Source organism: Rhinolophus ferrumequinum, chromosome 16 (assembly GCF_004115265.2).
Source record: "Rhinolophus ferrumequinum isolate MPI-CBG mRhiFer1 chromosome 16, mRhiFer1_v1.p, whole genome shotgun sequence".
In the NCBI taxonomy this organism is placed as follows: Eukaryota; Metazoa; Chordata; class Mammalia; order Chiroptera; family Rhinolophidae; genus Rhinolophus; species Rhinolophus ferrumequinum.
Window position 1 is genome coordinate 28,034,751 of NC_046299.1, and position 19,940 is coordinate 28,054,690.

General features: G+C 44.7%; 1 protein-coding gene across 1 annotated transcript in view; it reads left to right on the forward strand.

Moving 5' to 3' along the window:
• The window catches only part of PDLIM1 (PDZ and LIM domain 1), a 40,310-nt gene extending 23,223 nt beyond the window's left edge, over window positions 1–17,087 (forward strand). The window contains exons 5-7 of the mRNA XM_033131261.1: window positions 8,607–8,758; window positions 15,997–16,114; window positions 16,553–17,087. Of these exons, the coding sequence (XP_032987152.1) occupies window positions 8,607–8,758; window positions 15,997–16,114; window positions 16,553–16,739 (457 nt within the window). The 3' untranslated portion in view covers window positions 16,740–17,087. The remainder of the gene's footprint in view (window positions 1–8,606; window positions 8,759–15,996; window positions 16,115–16,552) is intronic.
• Window positions 17,088–19,940: the final 2,853 nt, after the last annotated feature.

The window sequence follows — 19,940 nt, forward strand, 5'->3', positions numbered from 1 at the left end:
ACCCACTGCATGCAGGCCCCTGTGCCCATCCCTGAAATACACTGTGATTTCCTCGTAAGTTTCTAAGAGTGTAATAGGGGAGACTTTGCTATGTGACTTTGGCTTTACAAGATGTTAAAGGTCCCTGGCATTTGTTGCAGTACCAAGGCCACGTGGCTACTAATGCTGCTTCTTCCCTCAGATTCTGATTTCTGCAGTGCCTTACTGGCTTGACTGTGGGGGCATTTGGGGTACCTGAGAAAGAATGCCATGCTAAGCCCCCCACAATTTCCATGGACATACCCTGAAGGGAAGCTTTCTCTCCAGCAGTTCAGGGGAGCTGAGTGATGGAAACACGGCGAGTCCCTGATCCCTGTCCTTTGGTGCTGGGGGAGGCTGAGAATGGGACCCTCTTTTACTGTCCTAGAGTGGAACGTTCCATTCTCTGGATTTAATCACCCAGGAAATGACACATCCTTAATTGAAAGAGCTGCTATGCACTGGGAGAAATACGGGGCTGGGAAGTATTTTTAGTGTGGCCTCGGCCATTATTCCTTCATTAATGTCTTCTTTCTTCTTCTCTCATGCTCCCCGCCTGCTCCCTGCCCTCAGTCTGAAAGAATTAAATCTGAAACTGTCTGGACACTGTGCAAGCCTCTCCTCCAGCCCCTGTCCCCTCCTGTCACAGATCTTTTGGCAGCAGCAGCCTCTGTGTCTTTATCAAAATTCTCCTTCCAGATTTTCTCAGCAGAGGGGCCCAGGTCCTGCTTCATTCCAAACTCTTTGGGGATGAATCCAGGCACAGTGAGAACACCAGCAGCCCACAGCCGAGGAATTGCCCGAACGGGCTGTGTTGCCTGTGTGTGGGTTGGATGACTGGCCTGTTCCTAGAGAGGCCACTTGTGCACTCTCAGCAAAGGAATATTCTCCTGCAAACCCAGCAGCCACCGGGTAACTAACCTTGATTGCTCTGTCAGCAGAAGTCCCAAGCCTTCTCTCACCCCCGCTGTTTCAGTCTGAAATCTGCTGAGGTTCCAGAATTGGCTCACTTCATACTTTGCCTCTGAGGTCATCACTGACGCCCTGGGGCTCACTCTGTTTCTTTGTCCAGTATACTTCAAAGCGGCCTGGGTGTGTGTGTGTGTGTGGTGTGTGTGGTATGTGTGTGTGTGTGTGTGTGTGTGTGTGTGTGTCTGTCTGTCTGTCTGTCTGTCTTGTAGGACTTCCCCAGGGCCTTGTCTCCTTCAGACAAGAACTCAAGCCAGCGTTGTCATTTCCTAATTTAACTGGAAAGGCAGGCGAGAGGGTGTTATCTGCCCCGTCCTCCCAGCACACACACAGCTGAGTGGGAGGGAGAGCCTTTGGGTCAGTTCAGCGTAACAGTCAGTTATTGAGTGCCTGCTGTGTACCAGGCGAGTGGAGGAAATGTTGCCCTGCTCAGCACTAAGCTTTCACCTGTCCTCTGACGTCTTTCAACTGAGTTTAGGGGCTCTGGTCATTTTCTGTTGATGTGGGGCTTGGATTTCATTGTATATGATGCTGCTCGATACTTTCCTAAAGGTACAGGCTTCACAGATAGAGGGGCCTGAGCTTGAATCTCGCTCTGCCTTTTACTAGCTCTGTGATCTTGGGCAAATCAGGAAACAACTCTGAAACTCGGTTTTCTTATCATGAAGTGCAGGTAATAAATACTACCTTACCACTAAGTTATTGAGAGAACGAAATGAGATGTGTACAAAGCACCCAGCATCGTACCTGGCCCCTGGTAGGTGCTCAGCAAATGCCCGTTATTACTGATTTTACTGCCCACGAGGAACTTCATACCCATCACTTCGGAGTACCAGGGGCTTCCCCTAGTTGGACGGAAGCATGGAGGCAGATGTCCTGGAGAACATTTTGCTTGTGACTTACGGAAACCTTTCTTTCCCAGCATTGTAGCTTCAGGCCAGCCAACCAGTGCAGTTACTCACCTTCCTGTTGTAGTTAGTGGTGGTCTCCTCGTGGAAGAATCGGTGGCTCCCGTAGCCAACACAATAGTCCCAAGATACTGGTTCTTCTAAGTTGTGTTCTTAGGCAATCGCCCCATATACTTAGGAGGCAGATTTCTAAGCAGGTGCAGTGGAAATAAAGAGCTGCATTGTTCTATTCAAATGATGTGAGGGATTATGTTAAGCCTGACTCATTCAGAGCTGGATCAGAAGCAAACCTCTATCATGAAGGTGGCTGCTTGCCCCTACTAGCTAACCTTGCCCACAGCCCGCAGAGAATTGGCTCTGGATCTGGGTGTTCCTCCTTCTTCTCCGGGGGCCCATAATTACTCCTCTGGTTTCTTATTACAGACCCAACCTCTAGGCCTTTGAACACAGAAACGTAGGGAGCCTTCTGGCCAGGCTCCCCTTCTACAAATGATTATGTAGGGTTACCCAGAGTTGCATTTTTTTGTGAACATTACGGTAGCGTGGTTGGAGAATCTTAGACATGAAGGGTTTTTCTGAGTCAGCCTCCATAAAAATCAGGTACTAAAATCTCTTCTACCTCATGTCCAGTTAGCGCTTAACTTCCAGCATCTGGGGAAAGGATTTCTTAACATTAGTTAAACTTATTATTTTGAGGTAAGTGTAGCTCCATAGGTAGTTTTAGAAAAGAATTGAGAGGTCCGTATGCCCAGTTTCCCTCCATGGTAACATCTTGAAAACGGTAGCACGTTATCAGGACTAGAATATTGACCTAATACGGTCAAGACTTAGACATTTCCACCACCACCAAGATCCCTCAGGTTGCCCTTTTATAGCCACAGCTACTTCCCTCCTACCCCTGTGCCCTCCTTAACCCCTGGCATCCACTAATCTGCTCTCCATTTCTATAATTGTGTTATTTCAAGAATGTAATAATACATTAATGGAATCATACAGTATGTAACTTTCTGGGATTGGCTTTTTATTTAATGCTCAGCATAATTCACTGGAGATTTATTTGATTTACTGAGATTTTTTTTATGTATCAATAGTTCCTTTTTTCTGGTCTAAGGGTTTATCTTTTTTATGGTGATAAAAAATACATAGCATAAAAGATATAATTTTAACCATTTTTAAGTGTACAGAACTATATTTGTAACAACACACACATTGTTGTCCAGTGGATCTCTAGAACTTTCTCATCTTGCAAAACTAAAACTATATCCATTGTACAACTCCCCCTTTCCCCGTCTCCCAGCCCCTGGCAGCTATCATTCTACTTTCTAAGAGTAACTACTTAACTACTTTAGACACTACCTCATGTAAGTGGAGTACACAGTATTTGTCTTTTTGTGACTGGCTTATTTCACTTAGCATAATGTCCTCAAGGTTCATTCATGTTGCAGCATGTGACAGGATTTCTTTTTTTAAGACTGAATAATATTCCATTGCCGGTATCATTTTCTTTATGCATTCATCTGTTGATGGACATTAAGGTCGCTTCCACCTCTCAGCTATTGTGAATAATGCTTCAATGAACGTGAGTGTGCAAATACTGCTTTGAAATCCTGATTTTAGTTCTTTTGGGTATATACCCAGAAGTGGGATAGCTGAATCATATGGTAGTTCTATTTTTAAGTTTTTGAGGAACCTCCATAGTGTTTTCCATAGCGCTGCAACATTTTACATTACCACCAGCAGTACACAGGGTTCCAGTGTCTTCGTCCGTGTCGACACTTGTTATTTTCTGTTTTGCTTTTGTGTTTGTTTTGTTAGCGGCTGTCTTAATGAGTGGTTTTGATTTGTATTTCCCTGATGGTTAGTGATGATGAGCGTCTTTTCATATGGTTCTTGGCCATTTGTGTATCTTTTTGGAGAAATGTCTATTCAAGTCCTTTGCCCATTTTTTAAAAATTGGGTTATTTGCTTTGTATTGTGGAGGTGTAAGATACAAACTCTGGATATTAACACCTCATCAAATATATCGTTTGCAAATCTTTTCTCCTTCTCCGTTGATTGCCTTTTCACTCTGTTTGTTGTTTTCTTTGCTGTGTAGAAGCTTTTTAGTTTGATGTAGTTCCACTTGGCTAATTTTGATTTTGTTGTCTGTGCTTTGGTGTCATTCAAGAAATCATTGCCACGACTGATGTCATGAAACTTTTCTCCTGTTTTTTTCTAGGAGTTCTATGGTTTCAGGTCTTACATTAAGTCTTTGATCCAATTTTAGCTTTTTTATCTATGGTGAGATAAAGGTCCCATTTCATTCTTTTGCATACAGACATCCAGTTGTCTCATTACCATTTATTAAAGAGACCATCTTCTCTGCATTGTATATTTTTGGCACCCTTATTGAAGATCATTTGACCATATGTACCAGGGTTTATTTCTGGGTTGTGTTTTCTGTTCCATTGGTCTATATGTCTGTCTTTATGCAAGTATCATATTCTTTTTTTTAAATTACATTTTCTTCTTGATTTTTTTTTTATTTATTTATTGGGGTGACAATTGTTAGTAAAATTACATAGATTTCAGGTGTACAATTCTGTATCACATCATCTATAAATTACATTGTGTGTTCACCACCCAGAGTCAGTTCTTCCATCACCATATATTTGATCCCCCTTACCCTCATTATCATATTCTTTTGATTACTATAGCTTTGTAATATCTTTTGATGTCAGAAAATGTGATGGCTCCAGGTTTGTTTTTCTTTCTCAAGATTGTTTTGGCTGTTGGGGTTGAGATTCCATATGAATTTTAGAATTTTTTTTTTTCTATTTCTGCAAAAAATGTCATTGGGATTTGGATAGGGATTGCATTGACTCTGTAGATCGCATTGGATAGTATGGACATTTTAATAATATTAATTCTTCCAATCCATAAACATGGATGTCTTTCCATTTATTTGTGTCTTTGCTGTGCTGATCTAGGTCCCAGAGCCATAGGTATTGCTGTTCTCTGTCCTTGACCTTCTGACCTTCACTCCAGCTGCTCCTTTGATTTGGAACAGGCCTGTGTATCACATAAGGTCTGCAGGCTCAGCCTACAAAAATTCTGCTCTGGGAGGCGAGCTCAACAGGAGTTTCTTCTTACCTTCTAAAGACCACTAGCATCCTTAAATGCCTCGCTATGTCAGCCACCTTATCAGGCTGGGAGTGGCCTGTCTGTGATATACTTGGGGAGATGGACCTATGGTCAGCTCCTAAAAGAGTGGGAGAAAATATTAAATATTTAAGTAATTGGCATATATTCAGCAGCAAGTGCAACTCCGGAAGAAACAAGAACTAGGAAACACAAAGACTGTAAGGCATAGTTATTCCAAAGGAGTTGAATTTGTTTAAACTCTTGTATTTTGTTATTAAAATTGCAAAGAATGGGTTTAGAATAATTTTGTTACTTTTAGCGTCCCACCCTCACAAGTTGTCCTCCTGGTGACTCAGTCATGCATATTATGTTTTTTGAAACCTTATCATTGTAGAATTCTTTCTTTCATTGCTGTTACTGTATATAAAAATGACAATGCTTTTTTTGCTCCATTTCTAATGCATGTCTTTGTCCTAAAATTATTATTTTTTAAATATTGTTGTGTCATTTATTAGTACCTTATAGTCTAATGTTTAAGACTTAGGCTTAGTGTCTTAGAATATTATTTTTGAATTAGGTGTATCAGTGCTTCAAATAAGGTAATGGAAATTGGAAGTGTTTATAATTTGTCAAGCAGAAGAAAGATTTCACCATTATTTGAGAATAAACAGTAAATTGTTTTTTGGTTTTTTTAATCATGGAAATACTTTACAAGACTCTTTGCTGGAAGAGTATGTAATGACCTTGTGGTTTGGGTTCTGTCATTTTTAGCGTTCCCTTGGTGGTTTCCAGACATAACAATATACACCAAAGAAGGGGAAAAATTCTCAAGAACATTCCATGGTCTGATCTTGATTTTAAAATAGTTCTAAGTATAATAGGAAAAGGATTCATCAAAAATAATATAAATTTATTACAGGACAAACTCAGAACTCAAGACCCAAAGAAAAAGGCATTAACTCAAAGGACAGGGCTGAATAGGTGGGTCACAGGGAGACCTGGCCTTTGGTTAAAACCACTCCTCAAACTGGCCTACTGCCTGTGGTATGGGGATGGGTATACAGTTCCCTACGGGTGGGAGGGAGAGAGACAAAGGCAGGGACCAGCAGTAGCTGTGGGTGGGGTAGAGGTAGCTGACTTCCCTTCCCCACTTTGCAGCCAGCACAAGTGACCTGATGACTCTTTCTACTTAAATTTCAACCTTCCCTGGAAGTCTTCAAAGCATATGTCACTCGTTGAGGGCCTTCTCCTCTACTGTGAGAACCTGATTGTAGTCAAAGGGAAAACACATGTAAGTGACTCTGCTTCCAGCCGGGGACTTGAGTATACCAAGTGCCCCAGGAGGTTGACCGGGAAAGAGGAAGAGAGGGGAGGGCCAGGTAACTTGGGGAGAATTACACAGGGAAAACAAACATATGCCTCAGTTTTCTTTTTAAAATGGAATTATACAGTGGGTGAGTGGGAAGCGAGTGAGTAAAATAATTGGTGTAATTCATTTGCACGTGTAAAAGTGGGCTTCGGCCCTGAAGACAAAGTGGTTAGATTCCCTGAGAAAACTGTTGATAGCCACGGCCTGCATCTTTAGATGTCACACTCCTCAGAGCTGGCTTCCGGACCCTCCGCTTAAAACAGCCCACTCACCAGGAGGCAGTCTGGTGGGCTGTATGGCACGCAGCTTTGTGACTCACAAATGACAACTTGTTTACATACAGACCTATCCATCTGCATCGATACAGTGTATCTATCACCTGGTATTTTCTCTTTGGCTCCCTGGACACACTGTCCCTCTTCCCTAGAGGGTGGTGGCTCCTGAGAATGCAGTGGAGGCTAAGAGGTAGGAGGTGAGCTGGGCCCAGGAGGCTTGGTGCCCATTTCCCTGGATGGCCTGGGAGGTCTCCCATCCTAGAGGATCCTCTGTGACCCCGCCGGGGCAGGGAAAGGGTGCGGCAAGAATGAGAGAGGGACTTGACCCATTTGGCAATTTTCATTCATTTCCCTAATACCTGCTGAGCTCTGACGCTGTCCTAGGCACTGATCCAGACCTGGGAATACAGTGGTGAACAAGACAGACCAAAGCCCTGCCCTCGTGGGGTTTACTTTCTAAGGGGAGACAGACAATAAAGAGAGAGGTAACTGTAAGGATAATAAATGGGAAGAGAAGAGAACACGTGAAGAAAGATGCAGAAGAGTACGGGATAGCGTGATGGGGGTGGGTGGGCTGTTTAAAGCAGAGGGTCAGGAAGCCCGCTCTGAGGAGTGACCGAATGAGCTGTGGGAGCCAAGGGCTCGCTGGCGAGAGAGTGTCCTGGGCAGACAGAGTGGTCAGTGCAAAGGCTCTGAGGCTGCTGGGTTTCAGAAGCAGCCAGGAGACTGGTCTGTCTAGAGCAGGGTGAGCTAGACAGGGGTGGCAGGAGATGTGTTTGGATAGGGAAGCAGAGCCACATCTTTTAGGGCCTTTCTACGTTTTGTAATGAATATTTACTTCAAAGGGGATGGATTTGATTAAACTTGTATTTTGTTATTGAAAATAAATATTTGTTTCTAAGTCAGATGAAAACACTGTGAGCTACATCACGGCATAATCTGATTCTGATGTTTAAAATACTGCTCTGGCCTCTGGTTGAAAATAAGACTGTCCTGAGGTTGAGAGTGGCAGCCAAGGGATGAGTTACACAGCTAGTCAGTTGTGGTCGTACATGATGATGTGGCTGGGACATGTGGTGGAGGTGAGGTGCTACGACGGGGTGGGACTCAGGATAGACTTCAGGTAAAGCTGACCAGGAGGAGCTACCTCCCTCTTTCCTCCTTCCTAAGACCAGGCAGCAAAACTTCTCTTCTGAAATGGGCTCTGAGGGAAAGAGCTCCCAGCTCTGCCTGTCTTGTCCTGTCTGGGGAACCCAGAAAGACCGGCAGGTGTGGGAGACAGGGCCTGAATTGAGGCCTCTGCTCCCGCCCTGGCATTGGAACAGCACTTTGCAGTTTCTAACGCACTTGCCGTTTTCATCCTCACCACCACCCCTGGGAACGAGGCAGGGCAAATGCTATTACCTGAGTGTTGTAGGTGAGGAGACCAGAGCTGCTTGCCATGAGAGACATGCCAGTTTATAGAGACAGAAAGCACTTGGATATCATCAGGAATAGAAGGAACACTGCAATTTCTGCTCTGGGAAAAGAACACACATGGCCTGTACTGAGGGGACCCTGCTGAGGTTTTAGTGGTCAGGTTGTGGTTGACATTTTCCCTTTTCTAAATTTTCTTTTGACATAATGTCGTTTGTGTAATTTAGAAAGAAGCAAAACATTCCCATTCCATGGTATTAGGCCAAAACGTAATTGAATTACTGAAACTATTTGGAAAAATAGCTTCTGATGGCATTGAAGCAACAGGCAGCTCTGACTACAGACACCTCACAGTGTTGACAGCAGGTGTGTGGCAGAGCTAACTAAGGAGGGCTTCGTCCATTGTGGTAATTTCTATCCACTCTGATTCTGGGGTGTCTTCCTTGGAAGGGGTGCCTGCTTACTTTTCTTTTTTTCTTTTTTTTTACTTCTGACATGTTCTGATGAATTTCCAAACATTCTTTACAGCTTAGAGCATTCTCAGCCTCCAAGTGGACTCGTCATTGACAAGGAATCTGAAGTTTACAAGATGCTGCAGGAGAAACAGGAATCAAATGAGCCCCCGAAACAGTCCACTTCATTCCTGGTTTTGCAGGAAATCCTGGAGTCTGAGGAGAAAGGTAATCGGCTCTGCGTGAGATCAGAGGCTCTTGTTCAAAACCAGCTATGAGGGTCAGTCAGGGCTGAAACTAAGGTGAACAGAGCCCCCAGTAGGGGGAAAGAGCACAGTGTGCTTTGGAAGGCAAGGCTTTTAAAATGCTAGCAGATGGGGAGAGAGAGAGAGAGAGAATGTGATCCCAGCCACACCTGGCTAGCTGGTTCCTGTCACCTGTGCATTAGGAGGCTGAGGCCATTTGTTTGGTTTGCACCCACATGGCACGCTTCTGTGGTGGTTGACACGTGTGAGTAGGTGAAGACCACATGCGATGACAGTGGTCTTCGCAGAATGAAAATGAAGGAGCAGCACAGTGAAGCCAGGCACTGGGCTTCCACTTTGTGACTGTGCGTTTGCTCTTGCTCTAGGGTGGATGGCCTCCTGAGAGGCTAAGAGCCCTCTCCCTGTGACCTTGGGCAAGTCTCTGAGCCTTTCCAGGCCTCTTTTCTCATCTGTCAACCGGGGTAAAAATCCTTTCCTCTCAGATTGGTGTGAGGTTCAAATTTCATAAACTGCACAGAACACCCGTCACCGTGATGGGCACACTGTAGGTGCTTCATAACTACCACGTTTCCCCGAAAATAAGCCCGAGCCGGACCATCAGCTCTAATGCATCTTTTGGAGCAAAAATTAATATAAGACCCGATCTTATTTTAATATAATAGGAGCGGGTCTCATATAATATAAGACCGGGTCTTATATTAATTTTTGCTCCAGAAGACGCATTAGAGCTGATGGTCTGACTAGGTCTTATTTTCAGGGAAACGGTATTATTAGGTTTGAAAGCTCGGCAAGAGGCTCCAGGCCAGCCTCCGCTTGTCCATGGTGTGAGTGCATGCCCAGGGCACCTAGGGCCACCCGTGTGGCTCTGCAGGTCTCAGGAGATAGACTTCACATTGTAGCCATCATATACTGTGTATTTATTATGGTGATTTTCACTTGGAAAGCAGTAAAACGATTTTAATTCAATGACAGCAGTATGAGAGAATTTTGACAGATGGGGGTGTTGAAGAAGGGATGCTTTTCCTCATTCTCACAAAGGTGTCCCGAGAGCAGCAGCGCTCAGGATCACTCACCTCCCAGGCGGTTATTCATAGCACCTTTTGAGTCTCATGGCCGGCCTACCTAGGAATGACTTTGCTGGAGAGTTGGGTTTTGTACCCATTCCTGGTCTCTGTGACATCCAGCCCTCTACACTCTGTCCCTTTCTCTCAGTCTCAGATACCTCATAGGAGTTCTGCTTTGTGCTTCTCTCTCCACCTCTCTCCAACATGTCTATCTATGAAGGGAGAGTCAGTGCTTCTGGAGGGACACCTGGAGCTTCTGATAGGCCTGCTTTAGCCGTGCCCCGGAGGCGTTGACTTGTCTGCTCAGGGTAGCCAGTGAGGGTCAGACCTGAGGGCCCCCTGGTAAAGGAACCTCCCTCTGCAAAGCACCCAGCTCGAGATTCAGCCTCCTGGGAGTCCTTCCCTGAGCTGAAAGTTCCCTACTGAACACACCCAACATGTAGGCTTCCTCAGTTTGGGTGGGTTCTTTAGAGAAATTGGCAATTTACAAGCACAGGAAATTAGGGAAAAAGTTCTTTTATGCTAAAAGGATATTGTTCTACCAGTAATTTCCTCCTTTGCTTGGAGTACCTGTGCAATTAGGAAGTAATGAGCCCTACTCTGTAGTAAGTTCCAGTATTGGGCCCTCCTGAAAAATGACTTGGGGACCAACCCTAAAGGATGACAGTTTTGTCAAAACATGAGAAACCACAACTTACTCTGAGTAAGTGGGTGCAGAGCCCTTCAGTTAAGAGAGGAAGAGTCAGTCCATTCCAGCCCAAAGTAGGACATAGACACTGTAGAGGTCATCTAGCCAAATGCCCTCATGTCAGAGAGAAGGACCTAAAGTCCAGCTCAGGGGAGCTGCCCTGAGGTGGCAGCTCCATGCTCATCAAGATCTGGACTCCTTCCTTCCTATGCTCCATGGACCAAGCCTGTTGCTTCCATTCTCAAGGTTACCTTGTGGTCCTAGTTGGCAGCTGGTGCTCCAGCCATCATGCCCTGCTCCAGCCACGATTAAGGAAGAAGGGGAAAAGGGTTAATTGGGAAGTCCCACTTTCAGATGAACCAGCTTTCTCTTTCCCAGAAGTTCCCCACTACTATTCCATTTACATTTGGACTAGAATTTAGTCACATGGCCACATCTAGTTGCAAGCGAGTCTGAAAATGATACTTTCCCTGCCCCCTGGGCTGAATATCTTCTTGCCCCAAAGAAAATAAAATTTTTTTCTAAAAAAGAAGAGGGAGATAATGGACCTTGTAGTCTCTCCCATATCTCTTACTATGCACTTGCATTAAATTTTCACTAAATGAAACAGCACAGATTCTAATCTAAACGTCGCCCACATGTAGAAGGCTCTCTGGGGAGGGAGCTCAAATGCCTTTTTTAATTTGAGATGAAATGGTCAAAGCTTGGACAGTGGCTGGTACATGGGAAAAGCACTCGATGAGGGGTACTGTCATTCAGGAAGGCCTCTGGTTCATAAAGCAGCGTTGCGTGGTAGAGCGCTGGCATCCAGGCTCTGTCTGTGACCAGCCATGAGACCTCGAGCAAGTTGCCCTAAGCCCTAGTTTCTGCACATATCCAATGAGGCTAATGGCTGCTTCATGGATGGTTTAAAGTATTAAGGGAAATGGCACGTGTATAAAGTGTCAGGTACACAGTCAGGTCCCCGTGGGGGGTTTGGCTGCAAGAGGGTTTGGTGGTAAACCTCCAAAGATGCTATGTGGGTCTTCTCATTTTGGCTGAAATTCAGCCTCTGGTCTAGGAGAAAGGGTCTTGGGTTCCTCAAGCTTCATCTTGCTCTGGATCAAATTCCAAAATTTACAGGGAGAAGGACGCTTGTTTTCTTTTTTTTTTTAATTCTGGTGAAATACATCTGACATAAAATGTACCATCTTAACCATTTTTAAGTATACATACAATTCAGTGGCGTTAAGTACATTTATACCGTTGTGCTACCATCACCACCATTCACCACAAAACTCTTCATCTTGCAAAACTGAAACTCTGCCCATGAAACACTCACTCCTTATTGCCCACCCACCCAGCCCCTGGAAACCACCATTCTACTTTTGTTTCCATGAATTTGACTACTCCCCAAGTACTTCATGTGAGTGGAATCCTACAGTATTTATCATTCTGTGACTGTCTTATTTCACTGAGCGTAATGTCCTCATGGTTCATTCGTGTTGTAGCACGTGTCAGTATTTCCTTCCTTTTTAAGGCTGAATAATATTCTTTAATATGTATGTACCACATCTTGTTTATCTGTTCATCCATCCACTGAAGGAGATTTTTAACAAGAGGAAACTTGGAGGGAGACATGGACTGAGAAAACACAGGGGCTCCGAGGTAAGAAAGCTGGAGCCTTGCTCATTAAGTATCAAGGCTCATTTTGGCTGGTGCCCAGTGTTCCAGGAGAATTTTCAGATGATCAAATCATGAGGACCACCAGGTGCTAGGTCAAGGACCATGACTTTGATTCTCTAGGCAATGTGGAGCCATGGGAGGTTGTTGAGCAGTGCAGTGGATGGAAAGAAAGCTGTGTTTTATTTACTCAACTTATTTTCACTTTTCTTCCAGAAAGCTTTGAGCCATTAAAATCCCAGGCTGGAAGAAGAGAAGTTTGTAAATGTTTGTAGTTGCCCAGAGTCTCAAGGGAGCTGATATTTTTACTGTAAGCTAGTTGAGAGGGAAGGAAGAAGTGAAATTTGTTTGCATTTTCAGTTTTGGCTAAATAAGTGAGAAGAAAATAGAGCCAGTAGGTGGCGCTCTAGGGCCGAACAAGCCGCACCCAGGATGGCTTTATCCAGCACGCAGCCGCCTCTGCTCCCGCTGTGCCGTTTCATCGAGTTCAGTTTTCTTTATTCCAGAATTGGTTATGGATTCTCCTCCTACGAAGTGAGGCTTGTATATCTCTCCTTTCTTCTCTCCTTCTACCCTCTTGCACCCTCTGCCCTTTCCTGGTAATTTTTCTGCTGATTGAATAAGTTGTGTGAAAAACACAGCCCATCACATAAGAGACCCTGACTACCTTGAGTTGGTTCCCTCAGCACTGTTTCCTTTCCAAGCTGTCCAGGTATGCAGAGATGCTGCCATTTCCTTCTTTTCACAGTGTAGGCAGCCAAGGTGGCTCCAGCACCAATAGCCAGAAGATGAGAGAGCCCATTTGGTATGCTTGGAGGCATGAAGCTGCTCGCCCAGGCCCCTCTGAGATCCCTATAGAGGGCCAGGATCAGGGGGAGATGAGGAAGGCATTCGCCTGGGGTACAAAATTTAAGGGGGCACCAAAAAACTCAATAATCAAGACACAAATGATACTTTAATGCAGTTTATTTTTAAAAAAATTTTTTTGCAAAAAATATTAATGCAAAAGAACATTCCATAATGAACAAAGTTGGGACTATGGCCAAGGAAGGGAGGAAGGTTTAGGGAGGCAAGACAGTACCTTGGGCTCGGGGATAACCAAAGCACCACGGTGGTTTCCTCGATACACCTGCCGACGGGGCAGCACCAGCCCTTCCCCAACCAAGCCTGTCTGTAGAGCTCACAGCTGAATCAGTTCCCAGCCCTGCTGGGAGAAACCTGAGAGACTGTGTCCTAAACACCCATGATGGGCCATTGAAATCCCAGGTTGCTTTGAAATATCCACTCTTGGGGCTCTCCATCAGGCAGCCAAGTATCCCAAGCTCTTTCATTATATTACTTAGCAGTGGGTTGCAGCAGCAAATGCATTTCTTGCACCTGTTACTCTGCTGCTCAGGAGTGGCTTGGCCGGGTTTAGCAGGGCTGGGCCTGGCTCCGTGAGTCTTCTCATGCTGGAGCCCAGAAGAGGGAGGCTCTCCACGGCTGGCTGTTCCTGTGGCGTAGGGCAGCAGCTCAGTGGCGACCAAACCACACAAGTGCACTTGGTGCTTCTGACTGAACAGGGTTCACGTCTGCTCACATCCCATTGGCCAAAGCAAGTTATATGGCAAACCCAAAGTCTGTGGGATGGGGAAGTACACTCCACCAAGAGCAGGATTTCTCAGACTACATGCTGTTGACATTTTGGGCCAGATAAATCCTTATGGTTGGGCTGTCCTGTGCATTTTAAGGACATTTAGCAGAATCCCTGGCCTCTACCCACTAGATGCCAGAAGCACTCCCCTCTAGTTGTGACAACAAAAACTATTCCGTAGGAGACACAATCATCTCCAGTACAGAATCACGTACTGGGAAGCGTGCAAAGATAGGGAGGGTAGAGAATTGAACAAAATGTATAACCTACCACGCCCAGCCACTTATAGTGCCCCTATTTGAACACATCTCAGTTTTAGAAGCACCAGTCAGCATACAGGGACTCGATTTCTGAAAGGACAGGAGAGCCAGGCCAGGGCCCTCAGTTGTCAGTCCCAGGATTGCCCACCATGGCTGTAGTTCTGAACGACGCTGCCCGCCCCGGTCCCCTCACCTTACACAGAAAGCCATCTTTATTGCTCTTATCCAGTGGTTCTCAAAGTGTGGTACCCGGACCAGCAGCATCTGCGAACGTGTTAGAAATGCCCTACCCCAGGTCTTACCCCAGGCCCTACCCCAGGCCCTACCCCAGGTCTTATCTCAGGCCCTACCCCAGGCCCTACCCCAGGTCCTACCCCAGGTCTTACCCCAGGCCCTACCCCAGGTCCTACCCCAGGTCCTACCCCAGGTCTTACCCCAGGCCCTACCCCAGGCCCTACCCCAGGTCTTACCTCAGGCCCTACCTCAGGCCCTACCCCAGGTCCTACCCCAGGTCCTACCCCAGGCCCTACCCCAGGCCCTACCCCAGGTCTTACCCCAGGCCCTACCCCAGGTCCTACCTCAGGCCCTACCCCAGGCCCTACCCCAGGTCCTACCCCAGGTCTTACCCCAGGCTCTACCCCAGGCCCTACCCCAGGCCTGCTGAATCAGAAGTTCTGGGGTGAGCCTAGCAATCTGTTTTTTGTAATAAGTCCTCCTGGTGATCTGATACACAATGAAGGTTGAGAACAGCTGCTGTAGTCCAAAGAAGTGGGTTTTAACTGGGGGTATAGGATGAGGTCTCCTGGATCCCCTGCACCTAGAGGTGCTTGTTCAGCAGGCTTGGGGTACACCCTGGTCTTTGAATTTCATGAAATCTGGTGCCCGGGATGCTCATAGGTGCTTTTTCAGAACCATTGTTGTAGAGACTTCTTTAGCTCCTTGGGCCAAAGCATGTTGAACTAAGGTAGGGACCATGATGCATTCGTCATGGCAGTCTGTCATTCATTTCTGTGTATTTCTTGATCCTCTGTTGTTTGCTAAACTCCATGCTATGCTTTGTGGAGTATTGAAAAATATATAAAACGGGGTTCTTGTGCTCTAGTCATTTGCAGTCCTGACAGAGACCTGTGTGAATAGCTGATGCACATAACAGTACTGCAGGGCACATCGTAGGAAAAAAATAAGGGACGTGGAAACACACCCAGCTAATGACACAGCAGTGATAGTAGAATTAGTAGCTTACCATTATGGAGAGCTGCCATGACACAGGGCTCTGAAGAAGTGCTGAAAGTAGCTGTAGTCAGTTCAGCACCCAGCAAGTAGGAGCCTATTTTGTGTGTACAAAGCTGACTGCAGGAAGGCTGCTTACTATGCTCTGTAACAGCTGCTTTTCCTCTGGCTGCTTGTAGCATGCTCCACTGTAGTGATTTTGTTTTCCTTGTGAATTGGGTTTCTTTTTGGCATCTAACTACACTGTCTTTTGATGATCAAATAATGCCTTCATTCATTCATTCATTCATTCATTCATTCATTCAATCTGTATAAGGCATCTTTAAGTTCCCCTGTCAGTGTTTGCATGTATTTAATCAGAATGTAATAAATATGTGTTTTGAGGGATGACCATGTGCCAGGTACTATGGGAGGGCTTTACGGGCATTTTTAAATAGTTTTGTACCACTGTGAAGGGAAACATGATGTCCTGTTTTATAAAAAGGGAAACCGGGGACCAGAGAGGTTAAGTAACTTGCCCAGGATCGCTGCAGTCAGATCTGTTTGAATCCAGTCTCCATAACCTTGCTGGAACATACGTATAAATGACTCTGAAAGAACTAAGTGATACTTAAATTGCAGTCTTGAACTTCCTGGCCAACCCAGGTGTTTTCCTCATTTTAGGGGATCCCAACAAGCCCTCAGGCTTCAGAAGTGTTAAGGCTCCGGTCACCAAAGTGGCCGCCTCTATTGGAAATGCCCAGAAGTTACCCATGTGTGATAAATGTGGCACCGGCATTGTGTGAGTATCTGCATCCTGTAGGCCTTGGGGGACCTGCGGGTTGGGTAAACCATGAAAATATGGAAAGTGCTGGATGTTACATATCTTGGGTATGGTGGGAAAAAAAAAAATCCTACCTGAAAAATGGAGCAGAGAGACTTGGTAGGTCCTGTGTCCTAGAGTCAGCTGGTGAAGGTTTTCGTTGGCCATAGAACCCTTAGGATATGAACATGTGAAACCAGAAGAAGCAGGGCTGCTCTGTTGAAGAGGGAGAGACTTCTGCAGTTTCAAGGGTCATGTCTCTGGACTCCAGGAATGGGAGGTCCAATTTATCACTGAAGGCCCATTGGGAGGCCCCCATCTGCCCTTTGATGGGCCTCTGGGGAGAAGCCCCTGGCCCTGGTGCCACTTTTATGTGCTCATCACTAATGGAGCCGCTTTCCTCCCTCCCTCCTGCAGTGGTGTGTTTGTGAAGCTGCGGGACCATCACCGCCACCCTGAGTGTTACGTGTGTACCGACTGTGGCACAAACCTGAAACAGAAGGGCCATTTCTTTGTGGAAGATCAAATCTACTGTGAAAAGCATGCCCGAGAGCGGGTCACGCCACCCGAAGGCTACGACGTGGTCACCGTGTTCCCCAAGTGAACCAGCAGATCTGCACCCAACACTGTTCTCCAACCAGCCCCTGTTGTAACCTGGTCTCTAAATGCTCTGACCCTCTCCTCTCTTGGAAGTTCTTGTTTACTTTGGTTTTATTCCCTGCTCGTGAAATGTCGCTTCCCCCTGCCTCTGCTAACTGACTCACACTGCTGTGTGATGCCGGCTTTTACAACTAATGGAAAATTGTTCTGTTCAGTGTCCCTATGCCAGCCTCATGGTGTCTTCTCACCTCAGTTCATCTCTGCTGCAAATGGACATCAGCCAAATTTGAACCAAACCGAATTTAATATCTGAAATGGATTTTGTTTTTACTCAATAAATTTATAGACTAAGGTGGTGTGGTGTCCTTTATCATGTTGGATAATAATGGGTTAAAACTTTGGGGATAATGGTTTAACCCCCACTGCCAGCTCTCACGACTGGTGCTTGCCTGGGCAAGGGCTTAGAATTGACTCACAGCAATGGCTCTAATTGTTGTTTTGCATTCCAAATTGTCCTTTCATTTTCCATTTTCTTTTTTTGCTCATTCTTCAATCTAAATGAATGAAGATATTGGGTAAAACTCAGTTTTTAGCCTGACTATCAAAATAGTCTTACTTTACAGGCACACATCTCCAAAAGAAACTTGCTTATTCCTTATAAATTCATCTGTAAAATAAAGGAGTTGAGCTAAATTATGGTCCAATTTTAAAACATTCAAACCTACTGCGTTCTGGTAACTGCAGTATCCTAAAATTCCACAAGATGGCGTGATTTCCCCTATGAAAGCACAACCATGGGCCTGAAGTGGTCAGCTTTCTTAGAAATCTGACTTGGTTTTTTGGCTTCATGGAAACAAGGAACAACATCTTTCTCTCCCCCTTTCCTTATCTATACTTAAAAACCAAACAAAACATCTTATTTACTTTTTACATACAAAAAAATGACAATAAAAATAAATGTGCTTTTAGTAATTTCTACTTTTTTTTTTTTTTTTTTTAAAGATTTTATTGGGAAAGGGGAACAGGACTTTATTGGGGAACAGTGTGTACTTCCAGGCCTTTTTTCCAAGTCAAGTTGTTGTCCTTTCAATCTTAGTTGTGGATTGTGGAGGACGTAGCTCAGCTCCAGGTCCAGTTGCCGTTGCTAGTTGCAGGGGGCAGAGCCCACCATCCCTTGCGGGACTTGAGGAGTTGAACTGGCAACCTTGTGGTTGAGAGCCCACTGGCCCATGTGGGAATCGAACCGTCAGCCTTCGGAGTTAGGAGCATGGAGCTCTAACTGCCTGAGCCACCGGGCCGGCCCCTCTACTCCTTTTTCTTCATGTTTCTTCTAGAGCAATATGGACTTTTCCCTTCTTTCTTGTAATCTTTCAAATATCTGACTTCATCTTTCTTTTCTCTCTCTCTTTGCTCCTTTCCTCTCTGGACCTACACTTAGTTATTTCAACTTAATGTATAAAAGGGTTTCATGATTGTGAACAACTGCCTCAGCCGGGGGAGCGCAAGGCTCGTAATACCAGCATGGGCCAGGGAGCTGTGTCCTACACAACTAGACTGAGAAACAACGGCTTGAACCAGAGTGGGGGTGGGGATGGGGGTGGCCGAAGAAGGGGGAAAAAGAAAAATTAACTTGATTATATAATCTGAAAGACAAATTTATAGTGCATGATTTATTGCTTTAAAAAATATTTTCCACTTTACCTCACTCTTTAATTCTATGTTTTTTCCTGAGCTATGCTACCTGCAATGGGATCTGCTTCTATATTTTCCAGAACTATTTTGATTATAAAGATCAGAGTTTTATTAACTCAATGAAGAAATTAATTGAAAACATCAGGATTCTGAGCTCACCATGGATCCAAGCAAGGCCAAGATTCTTTCTGAGCAATCATTCATGTTCTTGTCTCTTCCAAGTCTAAAATTTAGACCTATCTGTGACATTTAGTGTTTTAACACTAAAATCTTGCCCAGAGCACAGTCATCCATCTGGGAAAGACCCTGAGAATCACTTAGTCAGTTCTATCATTTTATTTTATTTTATTTTAATTTTTATTGTTTTAAAATGTAGTTAAAGCCAACAACTTTAAAAAATTTTTGTTATTTTAAATTGGGGGACAGTGTGTTTTTCCAGGGCCCATCAGCTCCAAGTCGTTCTTTCAATCTAGTTGTGGAGGTCACAGCTTAACTCCAAGTCCAGTTGCCATTTTCAATCTTAGTTGCAGGGGGCCCAGCCCACCATCCCTTGCGGGACTCGAGGAGTTGAACAGGCATCCTTGTGATTGAGAGCCCATTGGCCTATGTGGGAATCGAACCAGCAACTTTCGGAGGTAGGATCACGGAGCTCCAACCACCTGAGCCACCAGGCCAGCCCTGTGATTTAGTCTTGGTGGGTTATGTGTTTCTAGGAATTTATCCATTTCTTCTAGGTTATCAAATATGTTGGTATTTCTCATAAGGCAGATTTAGTGGTGATAAATTCCCTCTGCTTTTGTAAAGGTAAGTTTTTATCTTCCCTTCATTTCTGAACAATAACTTTGCTGAGTCAAGTGTTCTTTGTTGGCAGTTCCTTTTTTTCAGTACTTTGAATGTCAATCGTCCCATTCTCCCCTGGTCTGCCAGATCTCTGTTGAGTAATCTGCCAATAACCTTTCCCTTTTACGAGAGAAATGTCGCTTGTTGCTTTTAAAATTCTCTCTTTGCTTTTGATTTTAAACAGTTTTATTTGTGTTCTGGAGAAGATTGCTTTGGATTGAAATTTTGGGGTGACCTATGAACTTCATGCCCTTGGATGTCCAAATCTCTTCCTAGGTTTGAGAAATTGTCAGCTATTATTTCATTAAAGAAGCCCTCTACCCTTTTCCTCCCTCTCTTCTCCTAGGACTCCAATGATGCATACATTATTTTTCTTGATAGAGTCCAATAAGTCCTATAGGCTTTCTTTATTTCTTTTCATTGTTTTTTCTTTTTGCTACTCTGAAACGATCATTTCAGTTGATCTGTCTGCTAGCTCACTGATTCTTTCCTCTGCTTGTTTTAGTCTTCTGTTGAAACTATTGCATTCTTCAGTTATTGTATTCTTCAGCTCCAAAATTTGTATGTTTTATATTTCTTTGTTAAACATCTCATTTTGTTCTTTTACTGTTTTCCTGATACCACTAAATTGTTTATCTGTATTATCTTGTAGCCCTCTGAGACTCTTTAGAAC